The following is a 21,453-nucleotide window of genomic DNA, read 5'->3' as shown; positions in this document are numbered from 1 at the left end:
CTTAACAATGGTTACATTGTTAATTCTCACAGGGCTTGTTTGCTGAATGGGTGGATGCATCTAAAACTTTAGTGCCTGGCATGCATTGTACAGTGCTTTCAGTAAAGCATATGTACAATGTGTTGATGGCACTGAAGTGGTGGATGTAATGCACCCATTCAGGGAACAAGCTCTGCACTAAAACCAGAGGAAGGGATAGGCCTTGCTGAGCCTATCTTGAAAGATAGGCTGTTAGGATTTTTTGGCTTATTAGGCATTGGTGATAATAAAAGTAGTGTCTCTGTTTAATGTTTATTTTTCTTTTACAGGTGATTGTCTCTGGAGTTGTCTTGGCCTTTTGGATCTGTTCATCTAGGAGCATCTGTCCCACAACCTGAAACAGTAATAAATATTAGATGTATTATAAATACTATATGTAAAACTTATTAAATAAAAATTTTAATGAAACTACTTTATACCTTATCCTGAAATTATGCTGGAAATTATTGTTTACTACTATTGATGCAATGTTTAAACATCTGAAATTTTTTTTTACTTTGAAAATAAATACTTGGTAAACACCTATCTGTAACTTGTTACATAGGTGCATGCAAAATGCATTGAAAAGATGTAAAAGTGGACTACCTAGTCAATTTACATAAACTGACAAATATTGCAAATTAGTCTGAAATATTAAAGAGGAAGAAACTTTAGTCAATATTTTAGTTTTCATATTTGAAAGTAAATTTAAAGCTATGCAACACCTAAGCTTTGTACAAATTATGATTAAATTAACTAAAGATCATTGTTAAATTTACAAAACATTAGAAAAGTGACACTGAAGCATCTATACAACATGGTTTTCAGTCTTTATTAACTTAAATTTAATCAAAGCTCTTAAATGATTTGTCTGCCAAACTTCTGAAATATTTTACCTAGATTAAAACCATCATTGTTTGAAAGGGCAAAACAGATTACTGTCAATTAGTTTGACCTAACATTTGCAAGGTCCTGAAGGAATGGAATTTTTTGTAAAACTTTGTTTGCTAAAAACAAACCCTGCCTAATGAACCTGCTCATTATTTTTAGAAATGGTAATTGCAACATTACCAAAGGCCATTGTTTTAATAGCCAAAGTACCAAATGAAAGGCCAAGAAGCAACAAACAGGTACATGGTAGAAAGGACAAAAGAATGGTTATGAGGACCCTTTCATTTGTTAAAGAAATGACTGGGAAAAATGCTGTCATACCACAAGGGGTCTTAACCCTTGTCATATACATCACTGACTAATCTAAATATTATCAACCACAAAAATTGCTGATAACATGTTATAAAAAAAATAAAGTATAATATTGAGGCCTTAATGCAGATCTCTAACTCAATATAAGTCTTGTTACTATTTATAAAGAAATTGCCAAACAGAAAAAAATCCAAGACCTTGCACGTGAGCCAGAACAATCCATATCACAACTACCACATTAAAATGAAACAACAATGAAGGGAAGGTAAGGTAATTACCAAAAGAAGGCACCAAACCCGGAAGGCCATGTCGCACCATCAAAGTGCGAAATAATCAGAGGGCGCTAAATATCGCCAAGAATGCCAATACGAGAACAAAAACGCATAAGGCGAACGATATCAAAAGTATCCGATTCACCTAGAATTCTATCGAGGGACAAGTGACTGCGAGGGACGGTCGGAAAGCAAGACACACGCTCGTTCTGGAAGTCAAGACATTCAACAAAGATATGCACAACTGAAAGAGGGACAACGCAATTCGGACAATAAGGAGCAGGGCGGCGCTCCATTAAGTTGGTTGGTTGATCAGTCCGGCAACCAGGAGGCCTGGTCGACGACCGGGCCGCAGGGACGCTAAGCCCCAGAAGCACCTCAAGGTAAGGTGCCAAAGCAGTGTCCCACCGCCGGTTACTGTGGTAGGAGGAAGGCCACGGGGACACACTAAGTTTGAGAGTACGCAGCTTGTTACCAACCACAGGGGACCAACAACCCTGCCAACGGGGAAGAATGAATAACAGGATAAAAGTCGGAATACCTTTACGGGAGATGGGACAAGAACGGATAGTTTCCTTAGTGGCAGCATCCGCACGCTCATTGAAACATCAATATGGCGGGGAACCCAGCAAAACTCTACTGATTTAAATTTACTAGAAATAAGAAACAGCCAATGTTGAATCTCAATGACCACCGGATGGACAGGATTAAAGGACCCTAGAGCCATGAGGGCACTACGAGAATCAACTACAACCACAAAGGAGGAATGAGAATGAGAAAGCAAGAGACGAAGAGCATAGAGAATAGCATAAAGTTCTGCCGTAAAGACGCTAACCTCCGAAGGGAGGCGACACATGTAAGTACGGTCAGGAAAAACAACAGAGTAGCCCACACCATCCGCAGACTTAGACCCATCAGGGAAGATGGAAATAGAGTGGGAGTGCGAAGAAAAGTGCTCAAGGAAGAGGCTTTTCAGAATTGTAGGAGGGGTAAAGGCTTTAGTAATACAAGTCAAGGACGTACAAAACTTGGGAAGGGGGACTCTCCACGGAGGTAATGAAGGAACAATACGAGGAGAAACATTAGAAATATGAACAGAAAGAGAATCCTGTAAGCGAGATAACTGGACAGAAAGTGGGAGACAATGAAGAGGAACAGGAACCACAGGAGGAGGAAAAGTCAATGCACGACAGAGGCCAGAGGAAGGATGTTGGAAGGACCGCGCAAGATAGCGAAGACAGTAGCGATCACGGCAGTCCTGAAGAGAGAGAAAGCCAGTGTCAACATACAAACTAAGGGCGGGAGTCGAACGAAAGCCACCAGAGCCGAGATGCAACCCAGTATGGTGCAAAGCATCAAGACGGCGAAGAGTAGAAAGAGAAGCAGAAGAGTATGCAGGGCAACCATAATTGAGTTTAGACAGGACGAGAGAGGAGTGCAAATAGAGGAGCGTGCGCCTATCCGCTCACCAAGAAGTATGGGACAAAACCTTAAGGAGATTAAGGGCCTTAGAGCATTCAACTCGGAGGCAAGAGATATGGGCTGACCAAGACAAACGAGTGTCAAAGACTAACCCCAAAAGCTTCGCGGAATCCCTGTACACAATGAGATGACCATAAAGCAACAACAATGAAGTAAAGGTCCTTTCAGTAAGAATCTATCATTCACTGAAAGTTGCTGCAGTTAAAAATAAAAGAAAATACAAGTCCCTAGAAATAAACAAGCAACCTTTTTGACTAAGGAAAAGAAGGTAGTTATTCTACTGTATAAATCTAAGTATTCACTTAGATAACTGTATCCAAGCATAGAGGTCCCCCCCCCCATTCCTTTCAGAAAAACATCTACTTTCGAAAAAGTTTAACATTGGCCAACAAAAATGATTCCAGAACTAAATTGCCTAATACCAGGAACAACTGAGAGCCATGACAAACACTGCAACCCTCTCCTACCCCCAAGTCTTATGCTATTTATGATCCTAGGTAATTTGAGATACTATACTGTACTTCCTACAGACGAGTCTAGTGAGAGGATGATCTCCTGGCGATTAAATTGAAGCACGATACAGGTGTCAACGAACATCAGTCAGCCCACTTGTCAGCACAGTGGATAACTAATGACATCATAATCTGCAGTGTTGTATGCCTCCCTGTGGCCATTTAAATCAATAAAACACAGGGTTGTGGCAATGTTTACAGCATAAGGCAAGGTATAGAGGAATCCTGGAATGCCATGTAATGTGTAGTCCTTGAATGTGCTTTAGGCAACCAAATTGAATAACAACATTTCTGGTGTTCGGCTATATAATCCGAGTTTCTCATTCGGTATAATGTTTTAAACCTAAATAGGAATTCACTTTAAAGGTCAATTTATTTGGAAAGTGCTAACCAGATTCCAAATTACTGAGCTCTGAAAGTACTACAAGGCAAGTTTAACCGAATGAGTGTTTGCCTATCCATACCCCCATGAGGTATGTGACAACACTGAATAAAGAAAGGGTCTTTGAGCATTCACCGTGCAGGTATTTGACATGACCAATATAGCCAAGTGTTAAAGATCATTCTAAGCAGTTCTGCACAATCCATTTACTATCAATTAATATAATTGTACAATGGTGCTTGGTGGATGATATTTCCTATTAAAACTCATTGGACAACTGTTTGTATTAGACATTTTAAACCTACAAATGCTAGCCCTTGATATCGCACTACAGTATTAATTACAAGATGAACAATGTAAAATCAATACCACAACAGCAAAGGATGACGGCTTTTCAACAACCGACAAACACGCAGGTCTAACACCAGCCATCCCGAGAGAGGACGTCCCAAGCATGTACACCCCACAACTTTACATCACCTTTGCTACCTCACGCGAGCACGCAACAGCATGAGGATGCCATACTCCCAAACCAACTCCATGCACTTTGAGGCTTTAACAACTCAACATTTAAAAAGTTGATTTAAAAAATCAAACACCTGAATTTTTCCCTAATTAAATTTACTAGGGAAATGCACACCAAGCTATGAAACTTACAATGAAGATGAACAAACTACATACAACAGTCCCCAAACTTCCACATACCACCCCCCCCCCCCCTCTCACTCCTGCCCTCCCTCCTTAGGTGCTCTGATTGGCTGAGCACCTGAGCCACCACCACTCACCTCTTGTTGTGAGAGCCTAAAGCATGTTTGGTTGCACTTTAAAAGTTCCCGAGTGTACTCGCCTAATTGTGAGTACCGCCTGCCCAGTTCACCGTTTTGTTTTTCAATCTACCTTAATTTACCCCTTTACAGTCAAATATTATGCAAAATTCTGTTTAAGACTTGTCCCTTCTTAACTAAAATAACTGCTTTGGCCATCTGCAATCTTTCTAGGTGGGTAAAAATGACTCTTGAGGCCAGAAAGGACTTATCAGATGGCGATCATAACAATACGGTACACACACAAAATCACAACCTGATATACACCAAGCAGAAAATCCACTGGAGCTGTGAGGCGACGTAAACCCTTGCCCAAGGCACTGGCAGCTGCATACTCTACCACAGTATATTACTGACTTTGTAAAAGTCTTACAACCAGATTTCCCCATAAATCACAGCAAGTTTTGAGGCCCCTCCTTGAGTCAACGTCTTACGTAAGACCTACAAGCACTCGGGTGAAGGCTGAAGCAGTTCAACACCATACGCCCCAACTTCAAATACACAGTTGAGAGGCGGGACCAAAACGTGATTTTCTGTGTGTGCCTGAAGTTGGGGCATACGGTCTTGCTTCACCCTTCACTTTACCCTTCACCGGCGTACTTCAGGGGTTTTATTTAATACTTGGACTGGCTTCAGTAGGGCCTCCAGACTTTCTGTGGCTTCACAAGTGTCACGTGAATCCCCTGCATAGCAGTGGAACTGCCTTTTCCCTTCACCTTCAATGCCTCTGCACTGGAAGTATACATCTACACCAGCCCAGAAGAGTCATCAGTCCTGCCACCTCTCCATACCCCCCAGGGCCTGGCACGGCCTGGTACGACTCAGAGGCAAGCCAGGCACCACTGCTAACTGGCAGTTTGTCCCCACAAACAAGCAGTTAGCCGCCTTCAACTGACAGTGGTACAGCTCAACACAAAGGCACCGCCAGCCACAACGAGCAGTTTGCTAGTTGACCAGATGTCCACCTCGTGTTGACACTGGATGAGTCATCACCGCTGGACTATATAAAGAGCGCTGCCTCCCTGGAGAGGCAATCTCTCCCTTAGTGCTCTAGGATCACCTTGGTGTCTCTAACCCGTCGTCCACTTCCAGCCAACATCATGTGACTGATGCCATGGTGGTATGGTAGCTGTCTTCAGAACACCAGTATATCTTCTTGAAGTTATCTTGAAGTTATCTTGAAATGATTTCGGGGCTTTTAGTGTCCCCGCGGCCCGGTCCTCGACCAGGCCTCCACCCCCAGGAAGCAGCCCGTGACAGCTGACTAACACCCAGGTACCTAATTTACTGCTAGGTAACAGGGACATAGGGTGAAAGAAACTCTGCCCATTGTTTCTCGCCGGCGCCCGGGATCGAACCCAGGACCACATGATCACAAGTCCCGCGTGCTGTCCGCTCGGCCGACCGGCTTCATACTTTTATTCATTGCTTATAGTTTATTTTTTGCATTTAAGGTCATACTAACTTGTTCACCTTTGCATTACATGATAGTCAAGTATTGTCATGTGTTATTTTTGTTCATTACTATTTCAGTAAATTGTTTAATTATTTATTTGATAATTTTCATTTGTTTCCATCTGCAACTTACACACTGCAAGGCCAATAGCAGCATTTCTTTCATTTATGTGAGGGAGAGCCATACCATCTTGGTTCAGTATAGCTGTGATACCATAACCCGTCACACAAGATATCCAGTTGTAAGACTTTTACCATCAGTGGTGGTAGAGTATGCAACTGGCAATGCCTTTGTTACAGGTTCGCTTCATCTCACAGCCCCAGTGGATTTTCTCACACATTTGAATACATGAAACAACTTTATTTGATACATTCCAAACCAAAGTACTGTACAGTACAGTACAGTAATTATCAAACCATCAAATGTGTGGGATAATCATAGTGCGCTAAATATCACTAACGTCGCCAATAAAAGAACAAAAACGCATACGGCGAGCAATATCAAAGGTATTGAATTTACCAAGAATTTTATCGAGGGACAATTGACAGTGAGGGATGGTCGAGAAGCAAGACACGTAAGTCCTGGAAGTCAGGACATGTAGAGACAACGGTTTGGACAATAAGAAGCAGGGCAGCGCTCCATTAAGTGCCCGTGAGTTAAACGTGTATGACCACTATACAACCTCGCCAGAGCCGTTTCCCACCACCGGTTACGGTGGTAGGAGGAAGGCCACGGGAACACACTACTCTTAAGAGCACGCAATTTGTTACCAGTAACAGAAGACCAACAACCCTGACAACGGGCAAGAATGGGGAAATGAATAACTGGGTAAAAGTCATTATAAGGAATACCTTTACGGGAGATGGGACAGGTGCGGATAGCTTCCTTAGCGGCAGTGTCCGCACGCTCATTTAAGAACACACCAATATGGGTGGGAATCCAGCGAAATTCCACTGTCTTAAATCTACTGGAGATAAGAAACAGCCAATGTTGAATTTCAACTACCAAAGGATGGACTGGATTAAAGGATTCTAGAGCCATGAGGGCACTGCAAGTGTCAACTACAAACACAGAGGAGGATTGACAGCGAGAAAAGAGTTGATGAAGAGCATAGAGAATAGCATAAAGTTCTGCCATGAAGATGCTAGTCTCCAGAGGCAGGAGACACAAAGGTGCAGTCAGGAAAAACAACAGAGTAGCCTACACCGTCTGCAGACTTAAGACCCATTGGTGAAGACGGAAATAGAGTGGAAGTGTGAAGAAAAGTGTTCAAGGAAAAGGTGATTTAGAACTGTAGGAGGGGTAAAAGTTTTAGTCATGTGGGTCAAGGCTTACAGAATTTAGGAACGGGGACCCCTCCATAGGGGCAAAGACGGAATGACACGAGGGGAAATATTGGTAACACAAACTGAAAGAGCATTTTGTAAGAGAGACAACCGTATAGAAAGAGATAGGTGGTGAAGGGGAACAGGAACCACAGGATGGGTAAAGGTCAAGGCATGACATAAGCAAGAGTGAGGGTGCTGTAAGGACCGTGCAAAGTGGAGAAGACAGTAGCGATCATGGCGATCCTGTAGAAACAGGACGCCAGTTTCAACATACAGGCTTAGGGTAGGTGTCGAAGGAAAGGTACCAGAGCTGAGCCGTAACCCAGTATGATGCAGTGTGTCCAGATGGTGAAGGGTAGAAGGAGAAGCAGACGAGTAAACAGGGCCATAATCGAGTTTAGACAGAACGAGAGAGGAATGTAAAGAGAGGAGCAGTGTCGATTAGCTCCCCAAGAAGTATGGGACATGACCTAAAGTTAGTTAAGGGCCTTAGAGCATTCAACTCGGACGTAAAAAATATGGGGCGACAAAGACAAACGAGTGTCAAAGATTAGCCCTAAAAGCTTTAGCAGATTCTTTGTACAAAAGGGGATGACCCCTGTTACCTAACAGTAAATAGGTATCTGGGAGTTAGCTGTTACAGGCTGCTTCCTAGGAGGGTGCGTGTGTGGGAGAAAAAAAAAATTAGTAGTTAACCACTGAACTGCTCTGTCTCCAAATAACACCCTGGTGCACAAGAAATAAATTCTTTCCAAAAAATTTTTTTCTCTTCTTATATTGTTAAAATGCAGAGTCTGATCACGGGGAAACTAAACAAAAAATATTGTATGTGACTTACTTTAGCTGCGATGGAGCTGGGAAGTTGAGCAAATTATGGGCGCTGAGCGTTGGAGCGATGGGGGTCTGTCGGCCCTGCCACCCCGTGCGACGGCAGTTGCTGCGAATAAAATGTTGCGCAATTATTTTGAAATTTCTCATTCATTTCTTCTTTTTTTTTGCGGTAATATTATTTAAAAGTGTGTAATTTGTGGAATTTATATAATTCAAAGTATAGAACATCGCTATGCTCAAAATTATGGGCCTCATATATGCGACATATTCTACAATCAAACAGTGTTTTTGCTGTTATTACACTATATATAGATGATGATACTACTAGATGATACTACCCTCATTTACTCCAACCCCAACCCACATACACTAAATGATGTTGTTAATAATGATCTAAAAAAAGTCCACTTATGGATGTCAACCAACAAACTAACACTTAACATAGAAAAGACCTACTACATCCTATTTGGAAGCAAATCTACAAATGCAATTCAGCTTCAGATTGACAATGTAAACATTAGCAATAAAAATGATGGAAAGTTTCTTGGCATATTCCTAGACAAGAGACTCAACTTCAGTACCCACATACAACACATAACTAAGAAAGTCTCTAAAACAGTTGGTATACTCTCCAAAATCAGATATTATGTTCCTAACTCTGCTCTCATCTCTCTATATTATGCACTAATCAATCCCTATCTCAACTATGGTATCTGTGCATGGGGTTCAACCACTGCAAACCACCTCAAGTCCATCATCACCCAGCAAAAATCTGCTATCAGAATAATATCAAATTCTGCTTTCAGACAACACACAGCCCCCTTGTTTAACTCCCTAAACATGCTAAACATAATCTCACTCCACAAATTCTCTTGTATCAACTACATTTACAAAACCCTATTCTTAAATGCAAATCCTTGTCTGAAACTCTTCCTGGACAGATGTAATAGGACCCATTATCACCACACCAGAAATAAATATCTCTTCGATATCCCCAGAGTTAAACTTAATTTGTGTAAACACTCTCTGCAAATAAAGGGACCCAGTTTATGGAATTCACTCCCTCCTGAATTGAAAAGCTGTCCAACTTTTACATCATTCAAAATTAATACTAAAAAGTACCTAATTTCATCTTCATAGATTTTCTCTTTTTGCCTTAAAATTGCACTGTATCTATTGCTACCCAATCTCCCAACCTTTTTGTTCCCAATTTGAACATCTTTACCTTTGAGATCATTGCTGTTTTCTTATATGTGCTGCCATTCTATTGTATGGTGTTTATAAATCTTGTTTATCTGTATCTTTTGCTACCCAGTCTCCCAATCTTTATGTACCCATTCTGAACATCTTTACCATTGTGATCATTGCTGTCTTATATGTGCTGTCAATCTGCTGTAAGGTGTCTATTAATCTTGTTTAAATTACTAATCAAGCTGTCAATGTAATCAATCAGAGCTTTAATATAACAATGTGCTTTAATATACTTACTTATCTCTCTCATCTCATTTTTCTCTTGTAATGTATCTTTCATTTATCAATTCTGATTGAACTTACCTACTTAAAATTATCTGCTAGATTAAGGACCTGCCCGAAACGCTGCGCGTACTAGTGGCTTTACAAGAATGTAATTACTGTACTATCCAATGTATTCTCACAAACCCAATGTACCTTCTTGTATATATATAAATAAAAATAAATAAAAATAAAAATAAAATAAAATATACACACATTGTATATACCCATCTACGTATGTATTCACCATAACGATCCACTATGTTGGTATGGTGAGCCCAAAAAACATGAGTGAGCTGCCACACCCTGCCAGTCCTCCCTCCCTCCTCCAACACATTACTCGCCAACATTCCTCCTCCCAAAATACTGTTATTGTGTTTATTACACTATTTACACACGTTATGTATAAGTATGTACATGTTTTATTCATGTACATACGTACATACTTGCCATCTCCTCACCTCTCTCTCTTGCCTACTTAATGCTCTTGCTTCCTTCATCTCATCACAATCGACTTTATAATGGTCCAGGACGGATCGAAATGTCGTCGTCTATTCAATTTCCAGTGTGTGGTTTGGTCAACAATGAAATCTTCATGCAAGATCTTATAAAGAAAACCCCTAGAACGAGTTTTGCAGATACGAAAGAGTTTAAGGTGAGTAGGGGATGGTTTGAGAAATTTTGAAAAAAGACGTGGTATTCATAGTGTTGTGAGGCATGGTGAGGGTGCCAGCTCAGACAAAGTAGGGGCTGAAAGATTTGTTCGTGATTTTAAAGATTTTGTAGATACTGTACTGTATTGATGGATATATTCCACAACAAGTGTTTAATTGTGAGGAGACATGGCTATTCTGGAAAAAATTGCCGAAGAGGACATACATTACCCAAGAGGAGACGTCACTGCCCGGACACAAGCTAACTTGGGCTAACTTGTGTCAGGATAGGCTAACTCTTGTGCTGTGTGGCGATTTGAAAATTAAACCCTTGCTCGTGTATCATTCCGAAAATCCAAGAGTTTTAAAAAATATATAACGTGCAGAAAAACTGTGATGTGGAGTGGTTTGCCCTGCCATCAAAAAATATCTTCAAGAGAAAAGTTTGACACTCAAGGTCCTGCTTCTCGACAATGCTCCTGCTCATCCTCCAGACTTGGAGGATGCATTGTTGGGGCCACTTTTTTTTTTTTTTAGGGATATTCCTACATGAGCCCTGAGTTTCTGGCTAATGCACCAATGACATGAAGGAGGAGTTTTCAACCTACCTTGTGTTAGGTGTGCAGAGGTCAATGGTTGAACATAATGTCAGGAGCAAAGGGGGGCGTTTGCCTCTTCGAACACAATTGCGACCATCTTCATCTCTTCGAACTATCCTAAATGCTCTCTTCACCTGTCTGACCAAATTGGGTGTCCAGACCACCTTTGAATCTGAAATTGTAAAATTAATAGTAATTTCAGAATATTCAGTCCATTTATACTAACAAAATTATACATACAGTACTGTAATTGAAATTTTACAGAATGATAAAGGCAATTTAGCAACTTTGTTAAAATGCACATGGGGGAAATACATGAAAATAGGTTAATATTGTTTGTAAGGTTGATGGGAAACGTTTATTACTTTTATGATTTAAAAGATGAATAGCCCTAATACTCCATCCTGGGTGCATTCCACCAGGTAATGACCACAGCAAAAGTTTTCCACGAGGCTCTATTGTCACACAAACTTTTCACATTTTCAAACTTGATTCATCTTTTTCCCCCTCGTTCCAGGGGTTTTCTTTAAAAGGTCTTCATGCAAATGCCTTGGTTTCTCACAAATGATGGCCTCTGAAATGCTATCACCTGCTAACTCTTTGTTGTGTATCCAAATTAATAAAAACTTTTTAACATCCTCAAGTGTTTGTGTTCTTTGTTTCGGGATTGTTGATATGCCTTTTGCCACTTTAATGTTCATAATGTCCTTTTTCTTAGCAAGTACAGTGCATATTGTTGACATAGATTTGTTGTACTGCCTAGCTAGTTCAACAACCTGTGCACCATTTTGATGTTTATGAATGCTCTCTTGTTTTTCCTCTATGGTCATTCTCACATGTGTTTTCTTGGCTTGAACCTTACCACTGGCTTTCTTGGGACTCATGGCAAGATATATCATAACAAATTTTATGTTCAAATAGCCAAAAATCCCAAAACAAATGTAATGCTTTACAAAGAATTCTGGCGCGATACTTACTAGGCAGGAGACACTGGTAAACTGAGGCGCGATCACCATGCCACCACGCGCTAGGTCAGCCCATACGTATATCAACAAACTCCTTTCCCGAGGCAAAGTTTGTAACCCGATTCAAATTTTTCGAAGAAATTAGGCTCGTAACCCGAAAAGTTCATAAATATTCATTCGTAAGCCGAGGTGTCACTATATATAACTAAAAAATTAAACTCAGGATTACTTTCAACCCCCACCCCTTTTGCTCTACTCCATCGCCACCTACCTTCACCCCCCTCTATGATGTACTCTTCCATAGACACCTACCTTTGCCCCCCTCCTCCCCTCTACTCCTCCATCGTCACCTACTTTCACCCCCCCTCCGCTCTACTCCTCCAGGGTCGCAGACAATTTCACGAGCGTGAGAACTACGAGTTCTCTAACCACTCTCACACTCCTACTCTCTCACCAGTGAGGGGGAGGGAAGGAGGGAGGAAATGAAGGAAGAAAGGTGGGGGAGAGAGAATAGGCAGGGGGGAGGAGGGCCTAGATACATTTCATCCATATAGCTAGGTAGACTGAGGGAGAGCTGCTTGCCAAGAGCCCTATCAGACAGGCTTCCTATTCCTCAACCCTCCCTAATATGCCACATCCTGGTCAGGACAACTTGCTCGATTGTTATTCTTGGTGTGACTCGAGAACTGACCTCGAGGCGGGGCATGGGCATGGATTATCTCCCTGGGGCACGCACCTCCCTGCCCCAGCTCTCTCTCTCTCACATAATCTATCAAGGGTCTAACATGAGGTCATTGTGCCTACCAGAAGTGTATATGTCCAAGGCTGGCCACCTGTCTGGACCATTCAAATGTATAAACACGTAATTAGTCTATTAAAATTATATATAATGCTACAATTATAAATTAATTTGTTCATGGTCATTCGTTTATCACTATTTTAATATGAGGTATATATACGCATGTATGTATACGTTGACGTACACATATATGATTATGTGTATAGAATGATTATGATTATGTGTAATCATATATGATTATATCTAATGGAATGCATTAGTAAGTAATGTGGTGGAGGCTGACTCCATACACAGGTTCAAGTGTAGATATGATAGAGCACAATAGGCTCAGAAACCTGTACACCTGTTGATTGACGGTTGAGAGGTGGAACTAAAGAGCCAGAGCTCAACCCCAGCAAGCACAATTAGGCGAGTATATGAACGAATGCACATGTACACTTTCAAATGAATTAAGATACCTTGAGATACACAATGACTTAGTTTAAATAGTTTAAACACATTATGGTACTGATTTTGACATGCTGATGTCTGGAAGGGAGAGGGGGTGTGGGGGGTTATTGTCTGAGGTGGCGGACTAGAGGAGGGGGTCAGTGGAAGGATGGTGGCTGGAGGGATCCATTGTTCTAATGGTTATGAAAACAATTATTGATGGCAGGAATTCAGTGGGTGTGTACTTCACCCGCACCATCACCATACTGTGCCCTGCTACAACCCCCCCCCCCACTCCACCCATGCTGTGCGGGGCGTATTACACATTATGGGATAACCGACAGTCTGTCCATTCCTGTCTGCTCGTTATGCTGCCCTTCCTTTTGAAAATTGTCTGCTTTATCGACTTCCTTCAAGACCACACGTTAGCCTCTTATCACGCCCTCTTACCACTCTCAGGGAGCCGGCTCTTCTATACAATAGTTACCACTCAGTCCCCAAGGTGAAAGAGTGTCCGGGCATATGACTTGTTACGTGTACTTATTTGCGATTCGTTTGGGCTGTCACGTGTGGTGATTAGTGTTGGGTAAGGCTAGGCCAGGTCAGACTAGGCTAGGTAAGGCTAGGCCAGGTCAGGTCTGGTCAGGTCTGGTCAGGTCTGGCTAGGCCAGGTCAGGCCAGGCCAGGCTAGGCAGGGTGAGAGAAGTAAAGCGGCAGGTACTTACGTTTCCGAGAAAGTAGCGGCGGTAGTATATTGTTGATTTAGATTCGACGACATCCTGAAGCTAGTAGGTGGCGGCCTCATCGCTCTCGAACTTCTTCTTGTTGTAGGGGATACGAGGCACACCCACACCCTTACATTGATCACATCGCACACTAATATTTTTACTATTTCGGACACCAGATTTGTCTGTTTCGTATATGTATAATTGTTCAATATTAAAACCACAATAGAATGCTCTAAGTACTTTCGTATATTAATACATCTTCAGAAGGAATGGTTCGCTCTGAAGATGTATTAATATAAGAAAGTACTAAAGGAAATTCCTGTTTCAATTCTTCCTCCGTGGTCTGAAACTCTTATTATATATTGTATATACTGAATTATATATACTATGCTTATATAATATATACTGAAATATTGTTACATTTAACGTATGAAACAAAGTGTATATCTGTATTTTTAATAAAATATAAAACATTAATATTTATCAACGTATCTCTGTGAATTACATAATTTATCAGTATTGTACAGCCTGTGATCTCCACCTGGCTGGCCACTGATACCTAAGTAGCTATAATGTAGGAAGCATTGAATACACAGTGCCTAATGTAGGTGGATACATACCTGTTGGTTAGCTTGCGACGATTTCGGGGCTCAACGTCATCACGGCCTGGTCCTCGACCAGGCCTCCTAATATTGTAAGTGCTGCCAAATAGTCATCGTATAATATCATAATGTGTTTACTTTGTTGGTTTATACAAGATTTCATTATATGGTTAAACTTAACCAAGAATAAGTAAATGCACTGGATGTTTATATGATTGCACGGCATTTTTTGTTTACTTAAATTTACATCCTTGCAATATATATACATTTTTTTAAATTAGCAGGCTTGAGTCTCATTTATGTGTTTGAACCTGTCCGATTAAATCTGCCACCCCCAAAATGCCTACATCCAACCCATATCTTCCTTGCCCCCTCACTATCCTTTCAATCTATCCTACCTCACCATTGCCACCTCTCTTCATACCCCTTGTTCTAACACCTTCACTCCCATGTTCAGTTCCACCTTTCAGAGGATGTGTGTGTTTCCAATTCCAAAACTAAGAAAAACCTAAGTAACTGTATTGGGCAAGATGATTGTGTAGAAGTCATTCTAATGGCAACACTGGATAGTGTCAACTTGTTCACCTTCTGTTGCAAATGTGCATGTCTTGCAACTATGTCCCAGAACAAATGAACAAATCCACAAGGGCCGTGACGAGGATTCAAACCTGCGTCCGGGAGCATCCCAGACACTGCCTTAATCGACTGAGCTACGACAATTTGTTCATTTAATGCATCACGTTATTGTGATCTCTGTGTGTGGTATGTCCCAGAAGTGCATCACCTTCACTTCTGGGACATGTGGGTGTTCATTCATATATATATTATTGTCAGATATGCAGGCATCCACTTTAATGGAGAACATGTAATATTTTTCCTTTTTGTAACATGTGCTTGTACAGTATTAAGCATGTTCTCTACAAGTAAGTGGTATTAATCCACTCCTATTTTTGTGTAGAGTTTGTGGGTGTTATTGCAGAACATTTAGGTTTTCATCTGTATATATTCTCTTTCAGAATATTTCTTTTGATAATTATAGAATTGTGGGTGCTTACATGTTTCTTTTTCTCTGAGAATTTTCTTGTGTTAATATGTTCAATTTCTCTTGCAGAACATGTGGGAATTCGGGCCAATTTTCAGGTCACTAAGGACTGTGTTGGCCATGGTCTATTTCTGCTCGGTTTCAACAATGCTGTCTGGAGTGTTGGTCCTTAAAGAACTACGCCACTGAGACACATGCACACCCTAATACTTGTAAGTGCTAAATACCTTAAGATAAGGTTTAACTTCCACAATTACTTTCAAATATTCTACTGTAACAGTTTATTTCAGTCAGTATTAGTTATAGATTTTGGTAAAGTCAGTCTTGTTTAGAGGTCTACCAAGACAATAAGTCGGTTTCCTGTAAATTTAGTAGAAGGTTACTACTGGTTTTGGCTGCATAATAGTTTTTTGCTTTTCATGGGGTCAATTATGAGATTTTCTTGCCAAACTTTAAATATTTTCTTTATCAGGTTACTCATTACATTTGTGTGGAAGTCTTAACACAAAGAAATAGTGCTGGGTCAAGCCAGCACTATTTCCTTGTGTTTGCTTCTGTTGCCTGCTTGATGCCAAGTGTGGTGACTGGTACTACAGTACTTGCAGCAACTATATTAAGAAGTAATATACTTGCTACATACTCATTAGGTTCATGACATGAGAGGTTATGTAGAATTAACAGATCCATATCTCTAAGTGTTCCACATTTCCAAGAAGTTGTACGCTAATTCTTGGTCCACTAATTACAATTTCAAAGTGTACAACTAACTACAATTATTCTCTTCCCAATCTGCTAGATGTTGGTCAGTTTGGCCAAGGTGGCCAACAACTAGCAGGTTGGGAGGAGAGATTAACTGTAATTAGTTGTAAATTTGGAAAATGTAATTAGTGGACCAAGAATTAGCGTACAATTTCTTGGAAATGTGGAACACTTGGAGATATGGATCTGTTAATTTTACATAACCTCTCATGTCATGAACCTAATGAGTATGGAGTAAGTATATTACTTCTTAATATAGTTGATGCAGGTACTGTAGTACCAGAGGATCAATGTCCTGTTATTAGGATCGATGTGAGACGACGACGACACATCCACAACTTTTTTAACGTTCAATTGTTTGTTGCATCTCTCATGCATGTTCTAGTGAGTCCAGCCCCAGTTTTCTAACACTTGGGCTGCACTAAGTGATAGTGGCACTAGAATGCATTATACAACCCAAAAATAACTTTACCAAAATCATGTACTGATCGAATAGACCCCTGTACCTTGAAAGAAGGCCCCTACATTTGTACATGTTATTAGCAATTGGCAACAGAATCGAATATCATCCCAAGCAGTGGTGCCAATAATTGGCAATTGGCCTTCCTTGAAAACCCTCACACTTACCTTTTTCTACCATATGGTAAGTGTGTGTTAGTTTCAAGGAAGGCTAATTGCCAATTATTGGAACCACTGCTTGGGATGATAATAGATTCTGTTGCCCACTGCTGATAACGTGTACCAATGCAGGGGCCTACTTTCAAGGTACGGGGGCCTATTCGATCAGTACATGATTTTGGTAAAGTTATTCTTGGGTTATATAATGCATTCTAGTTCCACTATCATCTAGTGCAGCCCAAGTGTTAAAAAACTGGGGCTGAACTCACTAGAACATGCTAGATAGAGATGCAACAAACAACTGAAAGATGTGACAAAAACTATTAGGGTTATCAGCAATTTAAGACCTAAATGCTTCTAGCCAAAAATAAAAATTGACTAACATTTTTCTGCAGGTAGCGTTGAACTGTGATGTGAATGAAGTCACGTGTTGCAGGCAGTTGCCGGAGGTAAAGTTTCCTTGACAACTACAAAAAAAATCTGTATTCTTGACAAGAAAATGGAAATTAATAAAATATTTTATTGGTCTTTTGAAATGACAGTATAAGAACGTCAAATAAAGCAGATTGTATGGAAGTAACGTTGGTTATTGTCCCCACACGCCTTGCTTTCTAGATCAATATGATCAAAATTATTACACTTGATTTGCCCTAACAAAGCTCATTACTGTATACATGAATTATATTGAAATTCCAAGAATTATAGTTACAACTTTGTTTGCCATGGGGAATGATTTCAGGCATGTGAAAAACAATTCATTTAGCAACGTTACTGGCAGCCGTTTCAATAATCTTGCACACGTGGCTCCAGAGGCAGCTTTTTAAGACATTACTACACAGGGCTGTAAATGTAAGAATATACATTAGGATCAAACCTTCAAATATTATTCAATATGGTAAGATGAAGAAATCTGCTTGGAACATTTTACAAAGATAATGCAGTTCAAAAAATACTCAATACAGGGCAAAATCAAACTAATTTGTAATTAAGATGACAAAATATGCACCCTGGATAAATATGCCTTCAATACTAGTGTTGGTATCTCCTGTCACAATATTAGACCTTTTTATAAAGTTTTGAATTAACTAGATACATTTAACCAGTGACTGGTGGGGAAAATCAGGTGTTAGCCATTCACGCACATGATAAAGTGAATAATGGTTTTCCATTAACAAATAATCATTCTAAGAATGTGTGTAGTGATTAAAAAAATAAGAATACAATTTACCCAAGGGCTAGGGTCCAGTACGCTGTCTCTTCTCCGGTGGAGGCTTGACAGAGCGCTGTGTCACTGGCTGTGATGACGGTTCGGTCTTCACCTCCACTTTCACTTCAGTCTTGATATCTGTTTTTATGTCCGCTTTGGTGTCGTCTGTATAGGAGATAAACCAAAATTTTATGAACACTCCAAAAACTTTGACTGACAAAGCCTTGGAGGAAGGGAGCATGGGCAGAATTACTCGGGTCCATACAAGCCATCAAATCTAACTACCATGCATTATACTCTGACCTATTTGCTCCAAACATACAGTACAGCACTACCAATTTCTATGAAGTGATGAGAAGACAGTCTGTCCAGAGAAGCTAGACTAGCAGTATTGGGTAAGGAGGTTAAAGATACCACCCATCCAATTACATCTTCCACACTCGCCAGTCACATTATCTCCTGTCTCAGAAGGCTCGCCAGCAAGATTGACCCTTCGGAGACTACGGTCTCTGAAGGGTTCACTGTGATTGTCAGCCCTACAGAGACTACTTTCACATTGATGAGCTCGTCAATTATCAGAGAGGATAACCTAAATTGACAGTCTGTACGACGACAGATTTCAGCAGTGTTAATACCAAGTATTAAAAATTTTAACTTTACCAGGGAGTTACATGAAAATGCCATGCTTAGTAAACTTGGCTTATTACATATGATAAAACAATCCACAGAAATCAAGAATCAAATATCTAAGTCAAATATGCACAATACAAACATCATTTGTACCTGATATATCCTAATTTTTCATGATGTGAATGTCTGTCTCTTATAATTCATCATTTTCTAATATTTTTAAAATCTGAACCATGCCATACAATGAATCAGTCAAGTAGACTGATTACATTAGGTTATATGGAAGCCATGAGTGGTATCATAGCTCAAGAGCCACAAAATGCCTCATGGACTAACCAGGTTGTAATGGTGATGTGGACCTACAGGCTGCTCCATGCAACACACTCTTAGATCAAGTTATTGTAAAACGAGCCTGGTCCCAGAGTAAGCATGGAGACTACAACAACTCTTGGAACTGACTCCAAGTAATGATATAAAATCCTCAGGTCAAGCTACATAATAATGTTGCTGCATATTTCTTTATATTCAACAGCTCTCGATGGTTTTAACTAATCTGTCAAGTGCCAGAGGTACCATTTGCCTACCAACTCATTAACAGAGCTCTATACAAGACCTAGTACTCTCGTTAATTCCCTTCAATAAAAGCTTAATCCATGCATATGAATAAAATGTAACTGATGACTTGATCCAACCTTGATGTTTATCAAGTCCAGGACAGACATCGTCACTTTCATTTGCTATGTGTAGGTTGGGATATTTGTTGCAGCCATGTTATTGTGAATTATTCTCTGCACTCAGTGGCTGTTATTAATAGTGCTGCTAATGTTTATTCTATTAAGAGTAGCTTCTGCAAGACAATCCGTTAGTAGCTACAGTGTGGCCATCTCTCCATTCAGAAGTACCACCTGACCTGTAGTCAGTTTATGCTAGATGCCAGACTAAAACTGCTATAACCATTTATCATTATTATCATTATTACGGTAATGCCCTGCCTAGCAGTGGGCTGGCCTGTTCCTTTACCGCCTATTCACCAATGTATCTACATGCTTCAACATCAACAACAACAATACATGCTCAAACGCATTGGGTGTCTAAATACACCCCCCCACCCCCCCTCCTCCTTCCACCTGAGTAACTGGTCAGGGGCCCCAGAAGCTACTCGCTAACCACTTGTTTAACTGACGGCCGATGGGTACCCACAAGGTTCGCGCCATCTCTGATGTCATTGGCCCGTATATATACAGCTCGCCGGCGTCCAGTCATCAGAATATACTTCGTGCTCGTGACTAGATGCCATATGACCATAAACTGATGACTAGTTATTTTATTTTGAATATAAACCACTTGATGGGCTCTGATGAAAAAGCAAAATCTTACTGTGCAAATATGGACAAAATACCTGTCTTCACACCATCCTGTTGTGTTGGTTGCTGGGATTGCTGTTGCTGCTGTGATTGCTGCTGTGCTGGTTGTTGTGCTGACTGCTGTGCTGGCTGCTGTGCCTGATTTGGGAACTTGTATGGAAATTTGGCATGAAGGTCTTCTAACAGAGAATCCACCCGTCGACGCTGGAATGCTGATCCTGGGTCTACCCGCCTTCCCTGTCCAACCTGAAAACAGTTTTTGGTACTGTATTTTGGTACAGTATTAACAGTGAGCTTATGGACAGAACCTCGAGAAAACCTTCATCAAGGAATCTTGAGAAAACTGTGAAGACAACAAACTGTGCAGAGCAAAGCTCTCAAGTTAACCAATGATAACTAACTCACGTTAATCAATACACCAGAAATCTTGTTTGCAAAATGAATAAACAAAAAAACCATACTCTGCAACTGGTGTTTTTCCACAATCTGTCTAAAGTCAACTTGTGTTTAGGATCAAGAATGCTGATAAAGCATTTAGCTATACAGGAGTTGCAACCATTGTAGGCATTAAGCTTTTTGACTAGTCACAACAAGAGTACAGCATTCAGTACTCCAATGTATGGATGAAAACTAAGAACCTAGGTACTAAAACCACAAGGTCAATTAGATCCAACAGAGTACATGGGATGCAAGAAGAATGGAATTGAATCCTGTTTGACTCAAAATGCATGAAAAGGTTCAGTAACACTATTTTAAAAGTTTACACAGTTAAGTGAAATATTACCTTGAGTCTATCACTAGCATATGAACGTGAGCAGTGTACAATGGAAGTATTATAGACAAGAGATGTGGATATGTGTATTAAACTAAAACACATCAGCCTAGTAATTGATCAACATGTCAACACTTTGGGTATAGAATGGTAATGTGCAATTGAAGCAAGAATGTAGGGGTGGGGGGTACCTAATGCATGTAATGTGTATGACCCAGGGAGTGGGGCATATTATATATGTAAGGATATTCCTAACAAGCTAAGGAATCCTAACTAAGGAATCCTAACAAACTAAGGAACATCCTAAGGATGTTCCTAATATGTAACGATATGTTCCTAACAAACAGAACCCAGAATGTAATAGTCAACAAAGTAAAATCTGAATCATGCACTGTTAAAAGCTCAGTTCCTGAAAGTACCATGCTTGCTCCGCTACTTTTCCTCATCCTCATATCTGATATAGACA

General features: G+C 40.4%; 1 protein-coding gene across 6 annotated transcripts in view; it reads right to left on the bottom strand.

Annotated features, from left to right (window-relative positions):
* Positions 1-277: 277 nt before the first annotated feature.
* Positions 278-21,453, bottom strand: part of LOC123771728 (mediator complex subunit 6) — a 29,377-nt gene continuing 8,201 nt past the window's right edge. For 2 of the 6 annotated variants that reach the window (XM_069313286.1, XM_045764448.2), the window contains exons 5-11: positions 20,251-20,461; positions 18,243-18,386; positions 17,398-17,855; positions 13,991-14,694; positions 11,082-11,244; positions 8,316-8,414; positions 278-373 (exon numbers count right to left, since the gene is read on the bottom strand). In XM_069313286.1, the coding sequence (XP_069169387.1) occupies positions 18,250-18,386; positions 20,251-20,461 (348 nt within the window). In that variant the 3' untranslated portion in view covers positions 278-373; positions 8,316-8,414; positions 11,082-11,244; ... (1 more) ...; positions 17,398-17,855; positions 18,243-18,249. The remainder of the gene's footprint in view (positions 374-8,315; positions 8,415-11,081; positions 11,245-13,990; positions 14,695-17,397; positions 17,856-18,242; positions 18,387-20,250; positions 20,462-21,453) is intronic. The other 4 variants (XM_069313287.1, XM_069313288.1, XM_069313289.1 and 1 more) reach the window with 4 other exon arrangements.

The sequence above is a fragment of the Procambarus clarkii genome, chromosome 75 (genome assembly GCF_040958095.1).
Source record: "Procambarus clarkii isolate CNS0578487 chromosome 75, FALCON_Pclarkii_2.0, whole genome shotgun sequence".
Taxonomy (NCBI): domain Eukaryota; kingdom Metazoa; phylum Arthropoda; class Malacostraca; order Decapoda; family Cambaridae; genus Procambarus; species Procambarus clarkii.
The sequence above is the reverse complement of the archived record's forward strand: the minus strand, read 5'-3'. Positions and strand labels throughout refer to the sequence as shown.